At 39.6% G+C, this 13,747-nt stretch overlaps 1 protein-coding gene across 1 annotated transcript in view; it reads right to left on the reverse strand.

Moving 5' to 3' along the window:
* BMX (BMX non-receptor tyrosine kinase) overlaps nt 1–13,293 on the reverse strand; it is a 29,030-nt gene extending 15,737 nt beyond the window's left edge. The window contains exons 1-5 of the mRNA XM_027810880.2: nt 13,156–13,293; nt 12,052–12,156; nt 9,703–9,784; nt 7,931–8,050; nt 4,387–4,448 (exon numbers count right to left, since the gene is read on the reverse strand). Coding sequence (XP_027666681.2) covers nt 4,387–4,448; nt 7,931–8,050; nt 9,703–9,784; nt 12,052–12,156; nt 13,156–13,293 — 507 coding nt within the window. The remainder of the gene's footprint in view (nt 1–4,386; nt 4,449–7,930; nt 8,051–9,702; nt 9,785–12,051; nt 12,157–13,155) is intronic.
* Between the last annotated feature and the right edge of the window lie 454 nt (nt 13,294–13,747).

Below are 13,747 nucleotides of genomic sequence, written 5' to 3' on the forward strand. Positions count from 1 at the left end.
TATAAGTGCGATGATGTCCTTTGTATCAAAAGACCCCATCACAGCACTATAAAACAACTTTAGGTTTTTTTAATGGCTTTTGATAAGCAGTAACATTACCATGAAGCACAACAAGCATTAGTCAATTGTTACTACTGATCACTGAAAGCAAAACACTATTGTAAGTCTAAATCATTCCCTTTCCTTACTATGTTTTATTGATGTTCCTCTGCTAAGTATATTGAATATAAGGAATCTCACTCCTTGGTGCCTAACTTTCCCTGAGCAGAGTTAAACAAGCGTAGGTATGTAACCGTGAGATTCACCTTACCCAGCTTTGACCCATGTTTTACTGTGAAATATGTCATCTTACAGAAGTATCTACCTCTCACCACTGATTCTTGAGGAGGTCTACACAAATTACTTGGATGAGAAGCCTGACATTAAAGTCAATGAAATCATGGGCAAAAAAGCATCCAAAATTAAGGCACTGAAATAGGAGGAGTGTCATAACTGAGGAAATCTAGAAATCACAATTCTTTAAGAGCAGGGAAAACTTGAAACACTGACAGCAAAGAATGAGGGAAAATAAGACAAGCTTAGGAGAAAAGGCTCCAAATGTCACCTATTTATGATTGAGAACCACTGTAATACAATGCCAGGGAAGAATGTCAACTGTCCTGAAGCAAGCTGTGATTCCTTTAGATCAAGTCCAACTGACCGTGTGATTGTATGTTTGCTTCTTTTCTCTTTATTGACATTTCTTTACTTAATTTAAACAAGGAGAAACCAAAGAGCCACCTGAATGCCTGATTGATTCCACTGAGCCAGAAGACACACATGATCTTTTCCTGCAAACACACCAAGTGTCAATCTGATCTCACTAAAGCTCCAGTGGAGATACTCATTCTTGAAAGAGGTATCACTCACAGCAGAGTCATCATCATTTGACTAGAAGTAGGTGTATTACTCATCAAGTACTACTACTTCAATCCAATAAGGGTGGTTCTTGTTGGTCACACCTGACTTGGGTGGAAAGGAGCTTATAGCTTGAGGCCCTGTGTTAGGCAGGATTCAAGTCTTAGACTGCCCATTTGCTTTGTGGAATAGTGAAAAAATTAGAGTTGCCTGAATTTGTCAGAATGATAGAGAAAATTGTAATACAGAGATTAAGCTGTTTTCTCTTTAAAGCATCTAGTGATGTTAGAGCAAGCTGATATTCAGTAAACGTGTTTATGAGCTGATGTGCACCTTGATGTGGCCTTGGTAATGTTTGGAGATCTAATTGTTCTTTCTTCCTTTCTTCATTTCTTGTGTTTTGTTTGTGGAATGTTTAGAGTGTTCTCTGAGGGAGTTCTCATCTTTTTGTGTGAACAGAAGAAATAGCAAAGCATTGGCTAAAGCAAATGGTATAAAGAATTATCACTGGAGGTTGGACTAGATGACCTCTAAAGGTCCCTTCTAACACAAACCATTCTATGATACTGTGATTATCACTGAAATGAGTTTTGCTTTGTCCATCCTGCCAGAAAAAAGAACCAGCCAAAGATGAGCACATCAGATTTGTATCCCTTTGGGTTTCACTGCTGGATGTGTACTTGTCAGTTGCAATATTCTGGATGGACTTCATTGGTAACCTGGTACAGATTAATGTCCTGATTTGTGTCCATATATACAGGTTTCCATTTCCAGCACTGGCAGAAAGCCCTGGAGCATTTCCTAATAGTAACTGAATGGTTATTATTATTATTTCTGGCTGTGATATTATTGTGGTTTTCATATTGATGACTGTGCCGCTGTTATCTAGAGAGAAACAAAGGTGACTGTCTGAGATTCAGCTGTGATGTGCATAAGGGGAATGGTTTCTGTCTGCAGAACTAAACCCCTGCCATAGAGCTGGAAGCATGGGCTGGCTCACTTTAGCCTCTATAAAACTTGTCCAATACATAATCATGAGAAGATATGTGCACTCAGTGGACTTCCGTCTGTTCTACTGCAGTATTGGTCTGACCTATCATTTTCCATTGCAAAGAGTGGATGCCAGCCACCAGCAGAGGTGAAAGTGTTTCTTAGGCAAGAAGCTCCTACTTCCTGCTGTTACCAAAGCACAGGGGAAGTGCCCAGTGATTCCCATGAAGGGACCTTTGTGCCCGCTATTCTTTGTAATGGCATCACTCTTTAGGAACCAGTTCCTCTGTGGGAGACTAGAGGCATAATGCTGAACTGATGAAAGGGACAGAGGCACCAAAGGTGCAGGATGTCGCATGCAAAAGTAATGCCTCATGCAAAATGTAACACCTCTGGTCAGTTTTGCCTACACGCAAAAGTAATGCCTCTGGTCAGCTGGGAAGAAAGCAAGGGAGCAAGACTTGCAGAGGCTGGAGAGGTGGGGGACATGAAATGAGAAGTAGGTGGAAGGAAGGCTGGGGGTATGGTGATACCTCTGATGACCAAATTGAGTAGATGAAAGGGCAAAATAAAAATGCACTGACAGCTTATAGAAATAGCTCTGTGGCTAAATGTATAGTATTCCTCACCATGAGAAGGCAGTGTTAGTTTTCTTAACCTGATTATATTATATGGATTGGGAAAATGAAGTCAAGTTGTTCTAACCAGATGTGGTAGTTATATTTGCATTTGCTGAACCTGATTTAGAAGTACCCATCTGAAAACTCATGTCTTTGCTTTCTAAATTTGCCTTTCAAAACATCTTATTTGAACTCAAGCAGACAATAAAAATAAATCATAAAGGCCTAGAAGAAGCCATCATGTTCAGCAGTGGATTTGCATGACTGATGATCTCTCTGGATAGACAAAGCATCTCCTCACGAAAGCCAGGCAAAACAGACTGTGGTATGCAAAACAAGTTACACTGTTGCATGTTCACAATGCTATGACTTTCAAATCTCATTATCAGAAACAATGTCAAAAGGTTCTTTGTTCATAGCTTCCTTTCGAGGCTTTATTATTCTTTTTCTTGAAAATCCATTTTACAGCTCTTGTGATTTTATCTTCTGTCTCTTGATAATCTACATGTTTCTTAAAGCCCTGGCTGTTGGCATCAACTGTATACATAAAAGTTCCAGCTTTTTTTTTCTTTTTTCTTTAAGTTACTTTTTGATTAAGAGTAGGAAGCTAAGAAATAGACCCAGTTCTAAAGATACAGAACAGAATACAAATCAAAATAAAGCAGGAAACAGAGATATTAAAATCCCATGCTTTGAAACCCAATCTGGTTTAATTTGGAGGAGGCTATATCAGACTATATTGTTAGTCCTTTTTTTAAGAGATAAAAACATAATAACTTAATCCACGTTGGTCTCTTCTATTCTCATGTAATTGTTACCTCCTTCCCACCTACAAATGTCAATAATTAAGCTGGGCAGTAAAACTAAAGTCAAAGGTACCACTATTGCCTTTGTGTTTGTACAGGAGATAGATGAGAAGGTAAGCAGAGAAGCAAATCTTCTAGTTTACTCTTATTCTTAACCCTGCCAACAGTTGACCTTCAAAAGCAACTGTGTTTCTAGAGGACTCAGGCTGACTCAAGAACAAGTAGTACTTTTTGGTATCCTGGTGTCCTGTTTGTCTCTTTGGGACTGTGAAAGCTTGCCTTTCTCAGATGGACAGTGTCCAGTGGGTGCTGGTGGGACACCACCTTCCTGGGTTTCTTCTGTCTGATATAAAGTGAAGATACAGGAAGGAGCACATTAAGAGATCAGATGTACTTCCCAGTTCATTAATATAGAGGCTGCCTCTGTAAAGTTGGGCTAAACAGACATTCCTAAACATGCATCTGTACTCCTGACCCAACTGCAGAAAAGAGCAATTTGGGGTTTGCTTGAGATAAGTGCAGTTCACCCACCATTTTTCACTTATGCAGAGCAGGTATATTTGTTCACATCTTTAGTTACAATATTTTCTCCAAGTACTATGAGCACCATTTTCACTAGTGAGGCTGATGGAGGGGAGATTTTGGCATCTCTAGCATTGGGACCTCCTACACACTAGAGAGCTAATTTTGATGGCAATTCCTGATCCCACTGGAAATAAGTATATAAAGTAAAAGACATCCCTGCAAGGGCTGTAGCCAGTACTGCCACCAGCATCTTAAAGTGAACTGAACCTGGCTGAGGCTTTCCTGGTTTGCCACATGGAGGAGGGAGATGAATCTGTCCTTCTGACATGCTGGTGGATACAAGGATGCTGAAGCCGCACTGCAAATTAGAGGTCTATACCAGCTTCTAGTGAGTGGCTGTTTGCAATTCTCCACCCCATCCCACAGCGCTCCCTACTGCCCTAGGGCCTTTTTCTGTAGGGAAAGGGTCTTTCCCTTTTTTACAGTGTCTATGTTCTACTAGATACTACAGATAGTATATAAATAGTTACTCAAATGTTTTTACATACCAGCTTTTCAGGACCTGGAGGCAGTGGTTTCACAGACTCAGTTGTACAACACAGAGTGACATCTACAAGAGGGAGAATTAAAGGAAAAAACATGAATTTAATTAGAATGTATCTCTTGAGGCTTTCTCACTTGCAGATCTATGCACTAGTAGCAACAGCATCATGGCAGCTGATATTTCACTTCTCTGAGGTATTGATGTGCTTTAGCTCTGTATTTTCTAATCTTTTACTTCAAACACCCTCCCAATATTTAAAAAAAACCCCATCAACCATGTTTTCGTCTATGTCAAAATATGAATTCAGGGAAATTTGTGGTTGTATTTAGCACTGTGGTTTTCCTAGTTCTGTTAGCTTATTTAGAATCATAGATTAGTTTGTTGGAAAAGACCCTTAAGATCAAGTCCAACTGTTAACCTGGCACTGCCAAGTCCACCACTAAACCATGTCCCTAAGTGCCACATCTACACATCTTTTAAATATCTCCAGGGATAGTGGCTCCACTACTTCCCTGGGCAGCCTGTTCCAATGCTTAACAACCTTTTGATGAAGAAATGTTTCCTCATATCCAATATAAACCTCCTCTGGTGCAACTTAAGGCTGTTTCCTCTCATCCTGTTGCCTGTGACTTGGAAGAGACCTACCCCCAGCTGTCTACCTCCTTTCAGGTAGCTGTAGAGAGTGAAGAGGTCTTCCCTGAGCCTCCTTTTCTCCAGGCTAAACAACCCCAGCTCATTCAGCTGCTCCTCAGAAAACTTGTACTCTAGACCCTTCACCAGCTCCATTGCCTTTCTTTGGACACACTCCAGCACCTCAATGTCTTTCTTGCAGTGAGGGGCCCAAAACTCAAAACAGTATTCGAAGTGCAGCCTCACCAGTTCCAAGTACAGGGAGACGATCACTTCCCTAGTCCTGCTGGCCACACTATCTCTGATACAAGCCAAGATGCTGTTGGCCTTCTTGGCCACCCGGGCACACTGCCAGCCTGTATTCAGCTGGCTGTTGACCAGCACCTCCAGGTCCTTTTTCATCAGGCAGCTTTCCAGCCACTCTTACCCAAGGCTGTAGTGTTGCTTGGGGTTGTTGCGACCCAGGTGCAGGACTTGGCACTGAGCCATGTTGAACCTCACACAACTGGTCTCCGTCCATCAGTCCAGCCTGTGCAGATCCCTCTGCAGAGCCTTCCTACCCTCAAACAAATCAACACTTCCACCCAATTTGGTGTTGTCTGCAAACTTACTGAGGGTGCACTTGATTCCCTCATCCAAATCATTGATAAAGACATTAAACACAACCAGCCCCAATACTGAGCCCTGGGGAACACCACTTGTGACCGGCCGCCATCTTGATTTAACTCCATTCGCCGTCACGCTTTGGGCCCAGCCGTCCACCCAGTTTTTTACCCAGTGAAGAGTACACCCATCCAAGCTATGTGCAGCCACTTTCTCCAGTAGAATGCTGTGGGAAATGGTGTCAAAGGTTTTACTAAAGTCTTAGCAGACAACATCCACAGCCTTTCTCTTATCCATCCGCTAAGTGCGTCACCTTGTCATAGAAGGAGATCAGGACAGTCAGGCAGGACCTGCCTTTCACAAACCCATGCTGAGTGGGCCTGATCACCTGCCTGTCCGGTACATGCCGTGTCATGGCACTCAGGATGATCTGGTCCATAACCTTCCCTATCACTGAGGCCAGGCTGACAGGCCTGTAGTTCTCTGTAACCTCCTTCTGGACCTTCTTGTAGATGGGCGCCCCTTTTCTAACCTCCAGTCAGTGGAACCTCCCCGGTTAGCCAGGACTGCTGATAAATGGTGGGAAGTGGCTCGGTGAGCACTGAGCACTTCTGCCAGCTCCCTCGGTTCACCTTTCAGCTCATGGGATGGCCTGCTCCTGCATCTTTAAGATTTCCTTCTTGCAGAATGTCCAGCCTTCCTGGCCTCCTTGCCCCCGGGGACTGCCTCCCCGGGGACTCTGTCAGCCAGGCCCTACACAGACCGAAGTCAGCCCTTGGGAACGCCAACGTAGCAGCAGTGCTGCCGACCCCCCTCCTCACTTCCCTGAGAACTGAAAACTGCATCATTTTGTGATCAATTTGACTGCATACAGAGGGAAACACATGTATGCTTTATTTTTGAAATTGTTTCACTGACATTTCTGGTCTATGATGCCGTGATTAAGATATATTGCTTTCAATTACCCAGTGGTTACAACACTTACACTGTCTGGAACCATCCTTACATACACAAGGTGTACTCCGCAATCTCTGTTAGCAGCCTCAGGAACTTATTTAGGAAGAAATTTAGAGTAGATACAGCACATTATCCTGCATGCATTATTATCTGAGACATATACAAAGCATTCAGTATACAAAAATTCTCTTTTTAATTCTTCTCTTGGTTAAGCCATACGTGACTGGTAATGAAGTATTTCCTTGCCCTTGCCACTGATCAGGGCTTTCATGGCCTTACTTACTTTTATAACAGGTGGGTTTGAAGCTAGATGAAGCTATTCAAACTACCATTACAAATCAGCTCACAACTCTTCACATTATTTAGTGTTCCATAATGATGAAGCCTGTAGTAATTGCAGATAAACCTGTATCATTAATTTCAAATTTCAAAAGCAAATGACTGTTACAGACAGTCTCACAGAACTAAATGAGGTTCCTAACTGTTTCCACCTACATTTTTGGATTTAACTTTTAATTTATTGTGACTGAAAATGCTTACAACCAAGATTAAATCATGACTGAAATCAGTGGATCTACCAGTGTTCTACAATGCCAAATAAACAAGCTTTAAAAGGCTGAAGCCCAAATACTCATAAACTTCAGTATCCTCTCCCAAAAGTGGCCTTTTGTTAAGCACGTACACAAACATGAGATATTTCACTTCTGAAAATGTGAAGTCTGTGAAGGTCACAAATTTACAGATTTTCCTCTTTCAGTCTTTACATATAAAACCTAAACTTTACATAAAACCCCTAAAACTCCTAAATAATTGCAACTAAGTTCTAAAAAAAATAGTTTAGAAAAGCATATTAAAATAAAAAAGTGCTGCAAATTAAATCACACTGTTTATAAAACATCATATAAATATTATATATTTATATAAGAGTTTTACTTCTATTTATTTATGAAACTGTATTGTTTTACACTCATCTGTACACATCTCGCGCTGAGCTTCTATTCCTCCTAACCATCCAGCTTACAAGACCTCATTACTAGAAGAGCCTTACAGCATAATACTACAATTTAGGTAGAATCTGAAGAATAGGGACAAAAATAATCCCATCTAGTTTATTTTTTGAGTAAAAATATGACTAATTTTCTGACCAAACAGCAGATATAATTTAGTGTATTATTTCCCCCCGGTATACAATAAGCTACAATGTATAGCTGCTACGATGATGAAAGGAGCTTAGCATATACACGAAAAGGTTAAGTAGATAGCTTTTATAATCATTACACTGCCTTAAATGTCCATGTGATTTGACAGTATTGTTAAAAACATCAATGAGTAATCAAACAAATAATAGAACACATTACATTTCTCCCAAATTGTACATCCAGGGGCTGCTTTACATGTCTGGTTGCAACAGAGAAACTTCCCATTGATGAAGAATCCTTTGTGGTACTTGTTTAGTAAATCAGAATTGTCTTTAATTTCTGGAAAGCACAAAGAAACCAAAGAGAACATGACTGGCTGCAAAATGGGAAAGTTCCTTATGATCAATAGTCTGCTTCACCCAACCATGGGACCCCAGAGTGCTTACCAACTACTAGCTGTAGACATACCATTCTTATCTCTATACCATGTTCCTCTATGCAAACTCAAACCTGAAATCCATAACCCCCAGCTACCTGTCTCTCTGAGAAAGAAACTGAGCGTAAAGAAGGAGATACAATACAATCCAGTGAAACACCCAAAGCCAAAACAGGATCCAACAGCTATGATTCAAAATCATGGATCTCATAAAGATTTCACTATCAATAATAAAAGTAATTAAAGGAAAACATTTTCATATATCAAAATATGCCGAGTATTTTCCTAGAACTATCTACTGTAAGAAAATTATATTCACTGATACTTAACACACTATATGGCAAATCAAACTAACTTTTATCTGTTAAAATACAGTTCTTATTTAAGCACATCAAAAGGGAACAGCATCACAGAAATATTTATTTCATATCTGAAGGACTGCATTACTTTAGAATAATAGCACCAGTAGTATCACTGTGCTAGTGATTCATTAGTTCTGTAAGCTGTAATAGCAGTTTTGGATTCAGAAGGTATCTAGAAGAAATGTTGAAGCCATAGAGTAAGACTTTAAAAACTGGTTGTGTCAGGACAGGTTTTCAGTTGTGCTGCAGTGAGCCAGTGTAAACCCAAGATTTCTGAACATGCAAGAGTTCTGCAAAAGGATCAGGACACCCCTTTATGACAAGTGCTTTTCATACACTTTTTAAAAGGCTTGTAGGCATTTGAATATTTGTGCTATTTGTCTCATGAGCATTACAAAATATATCACTTACACAACCTTACTTTTCACCAAAAATATTACTATAAAACTTGGTTTCTAGAAGGCTTGGTGTAGTTTGTTGAATGCTTCTGGTCCACATGCTTCGTAACTTTGCTAAATTAATTGACATATCCTCACTTCCGTGTGTGCAAAGTGAGTCACAGAGAGGTAGCTCATACACAGCCTTACTAGTAAAATTGAGGAGAATATTTGTTCACAGCCTATTTTTGTTCAGACAGCCTGTTCTGTTCCTACAATGGCTGGCATGCCTGAGAGATGCCCTATTCGATGTGAGGCTTTTGCCTTCACTGGAGTTACGCAGGGACACAGTTTTCTGCTTATAACTTACGTTTGCATTACTGTGATTTTGCTTCATTGAAAACAATAGAAATTTCCTTGAAAAAAAAAAGAGGAAAATACAAAGGAAAAAACACTAATAGTATTGGTTATCAAAATGGCATTTATGCAGGTAAGCACTATACTAGACACATCAGGAATGGTTGTGCTCTATTAATCTGCATCAGCAAAGGCTGAACATATGATGAAGATTAAAAAATGCCCATTAAAAGTAATTTAAAAAGCACTTTATTTTGCTTTATTTCTCACTGAAACCTTCAACCTTTAAAATTTCTAATCCCTTCTTGAAAGTACCATGCATTTTAACCAGTCAGTGCTGAAGTGTGAGAGAGACTAAAAACAAATTACAAAGAAGGGCACAACATGATGAGGCAGGAGCATTTTCCTATCTCTCCTCATGTTATTTGAATATTTTGCTACACAAAAGAATACTGTTACCTTTATGCAAAGCTGCAAGCCACCGCTCCCGGCTCTCTTCATTAGCGGCATAGACATAGAGAAGTCCACCCTTGTACACAACCTGGAACAGGTTGGGAAAGCCAGCATGGTGAGACTGTACTGCCTGAAAGCGGGAGGGGAGAGGAAAAGGGGATGGGAACCCAAAAAATAGGCTTTGTGGACCCACATCAAACTCCAGCAACTTAGTAATGTTTCTCAGAGGTCACATATTATTGCCATTTCATATAAATACTTCATATTTCATATAAATATAAATATGTACTGCCTTAACCAAAGTGGTTCATGCCCGAAAGCACAGTTGCAGAAACAAAAAACAGTACCGAATATTTCTGGATATTGCCATCTTCTATGTACAGAAGACCTTACAGCCCACATGCAAACTCTTTCTTTGCACTTCAGTTTTTCCACATTCATCTTCCAGCTTCTGGCTTGTGTTACACAAGGCCAGACCAAAGGCTCACCGAAGCCAGGAACCTGTCTCTGACAGTGTCCAGTAACAAATGCTGAGGCAAAGTACATGCTTAGGGCAGCTGCACAGTAATCAGAATCCTGATCCAATGCATTTATAATTAATGGCCTTTGAGAGGTGTTTTTCTTCTGAGAATTCACTCAATTGCCTTTTTAAGCAAATAACTAGTATCTACAACATCCTGCAGTTAGTAATCCTACATCTCAGCTACACAATGTCAACGGTCAGCTTCTTTTGCTTGTTTTCAGCCTACCTTCTGCTAGCTTTGTTTGATGCCTACCTAATAATTGCTAACATCTGCTTTGCTTTTTGGATCATGTTTAGTACTGTCTGTCTGTGCGTGTGTCTGTGTTAGGTCAGAGTTTCATTTCCCTCGTGTACATTGCTTTTTAGTCATCTGCACTGAATTTCAAATGCCACTTTGTTGCTTTTGTTTGTTAGACTGAAGAACTGTTGTTATTAAATGTGTACTCCCACTGGTAAGTATATACAACTGATCAATTTGTTTCCTGTCTCCTTTAGTTAAATGGTGGAGCCCTGTGAGCTTTTATCTTTAATATGTTATTCATCCAATCTATTAGTCATTGTCAAGTCTCTCCTCTGACCTCTCTTCAGTTTACAACATCTTTCTTCAATTATAGTCACCAGAACTAGACACAATATTCTCCTGGTGATCACAGTAGTGTCAAAATACATTGAGTGCTTTCACTCAATATTGCCTGCTTCCATGGCCAAGGATGCCATTAGCTCCTTTGGCCACAGTATCACACTGGGAATTTATGTTCAGCTATCATGATCCTAAGTAATCTTTAGAGATCCTCCTTCCCAGAACAGACTCACCCACCCTGTATAAACTATAGCATACACTTTTTCCCCCACTTAATTGAATTATGCACTCCTGACATAAATACACTAATTTAACATAAATGTGCCATTCAGTGCCATAAAACTGGGAGAGGGAGAGGGAAAGGAAGACTGGAATGACACCTAGGATCAACCAGGCAGTGAAATATGAAGTTTCTCTCATGAGGTTGCCCTTGGGCATGGCAATTATTACAGGGTCACGAATTAACGCACTATTCAGTGACCCTGCTATTCACTCTAGCAGCCTGCTGCTTGCAGTTGCACTGTTTGGCAGTGGCACTCCTGAAGGGAACCTGCGGCCACTTCTCACATCTGCGTGTCCCATTGCCCATAGAATCGAGATTGATGGGGGGTCTAGAAGGAACCCAAGCTGGGCAACTGAAACGGATGAAAGGCAGCAAATTTGAAGTTATGGCTTTCTCATCACATTTAATTCTTAAACGTGTGTAGAGCTTTGTGCAGCTTCATCTTCTGATAAAAGGTGTATGTAGCCTTGGATTTTCTGACTATGGCACATTTGAATGGTAATCGGGCAGTCAGGAGTCAAATCTTGCACTTAGTATTGTAGGCCAAAAAAAACTAAGTTGAAAGAGGCAGTGAGAATTAAAATAAGAATTTTTAAGTGCTTAATTGTGCCTTAAAACAAGTGATAATCAGTGTAGTGATCTGTATCTTCCAGATAATATTAAAGCAAATGTCTGATAGACCTTTGAACATAAAAGAAACAAAACTTGATCTAAAAGATATCACAGTCAATTAAAAAATATTTCAGCAAGTCACACCTTCAATGATAGAGACTGATTTTCTATTTGTTGTAATTATCAGCAGCACTCAACAGTATTAGGTATCACCACTCAGGACAGGATTAGTAAGTGTAACTTTAGGATGACTGTCATATTTCATAGAATCACAGTATCATTTTGTTTGGAAGAGACCTTCAAGATCATCAAGTCCAACCATTTTGATATGTAAATGAAACACAGTCCATGGCTAACCTGAAAAGGATATTGTCTTGCAGGAGGTGTTGTTTCCTCAAGATTCACTGTCTCAACACATCGGATTTTCTCAATCTCAATGGATCCCCTTTTGCTTCCTTTTTTCTAAGAGAGAACAAACATAGCAGATGGTAAACTAATCTTAACACAATAAATATTATAGTTTTACTGTTTTGTACAGTTTCATGGTTTAAGCTGTATAAGCCATAGCTTCAGGTCTGTTGAACTTTAAAAGAAAAGTGGTTAAAAACCTCCTTGGTACCCTACCTGCATCTAACATATCAATCAAATTCCTTTATAAATCAGTTACATTAATTACAGGACACAGCCCTACATCTGAGAAAGCATCTGCTGCAACTGCAGGAGTACAGGGAAGAAGAGAAGACTAGAAGGAAAAAATGGAGGAGGAATTAAGAGGAAAACACCTTAAGTGCAAACCAGAAGCCAAACTGTGGCATTCATAATTTTGCTAAGGTAATGCAGCTTGTTCTCTCTGAGCTTCCCTGCAGTTTTTTAATGGGATGTAACTCACAGCAGGAGTCCAAATCTACAGATTGGAGCAAAAACTTAAAAATAAGTTGTCTTGGACATATATTTGCATTCCTGATGGGAGATCTGAGTGGAAAGCCATCCTTTTGTGCTACACAGTCACTCCTTATGAAACAAAGATAGTTTAACCATCTGCTTTGGGCAGCTGAGGGATGAGATTCTGAACCAATTATGCCTCATAGAAGTAACTTCTGAAGCCAGTTATTTACATCAGTTCAAAGGTAAGCCTGGACAAGGAAAACATTGCTGTTCAAGACAATGTGTAAACATGCCGATGTTAATTACTTGCTTAAGTTCTCCTTGGAAGGACACAAACAGATGCTCAATGGTAAGCACAACTGTAAGACTTGTTCTGAACAGAGACAGTCCTATGCCTGCAGCTAAGTGTTTTCATGAACTGAAACTAGGATATGATATCCTATAATTCTACTCAAAACGAAGTACACCTGTTGTTCTAACACATAATGTCTGGTGAAGTTAAAGAGAAGACAACTAGAGGAATAAGGTGACACTGGAAAATCTTAAAACAGTTTACTTAAAAAAAATACTTCTTACCCCTTTGTTATATTCATAATAAGAAAGGTTTGCTTTCGTCAGAACAAACAACCTTTTCTTGTAATTAATTGGTGATATCTTTTTCTTCTGTTGTGACTTCTTTAAAAGAAGTTCTTCTAGAACTGTTTTCTTCTCCATTATATTTCCCTAAAAGAACATCATAATTATTTTTATTACTACTATTAATAAATATAGAATTGTAATAATTAATATATTGAGTCATTCTCCTCTGTTTCGTACAATTTTACAGTAATAAACGTTAAAAAAGCATGTGTTTAATATTGCTTAAACAAATGAGGTAGTTTAGCTTATTCACTCAGTAAAAACAATCATAGTATACAAAAATTAAGCTACGGATATAGCATAGTTCTAAACAAGGTGTCTCTGTTATCCTTTATCATCTGAGGATCTCTCCTTTTAAAGTCATGCACCCTTTCTGGCAAAGAGCAGTCTGCTCTATGCACAAATGCATTACATCTGCAGCATAACATGGAACTCATTACAGCAGGGAAAAGAACAACAACAAAAGAGAAAACCCTTCTATTTACAGACCAGAAAAACATACCCAGTGCTGACAGGTGTGTTCCCTGAA

Source organism: Falco cherrug, chromosome 2 (genome assembly GCF_023634085.1).
Source record: "Falco cherrug isolate bFalChe1 chromosome 2, bFalChe1.pri, whole genome shotgun sequence".
NCBI lineage: Eukaryota > Metazoa > Chordata > Aves > Falconiformes > Falconidae > Falco > Falco cherrug.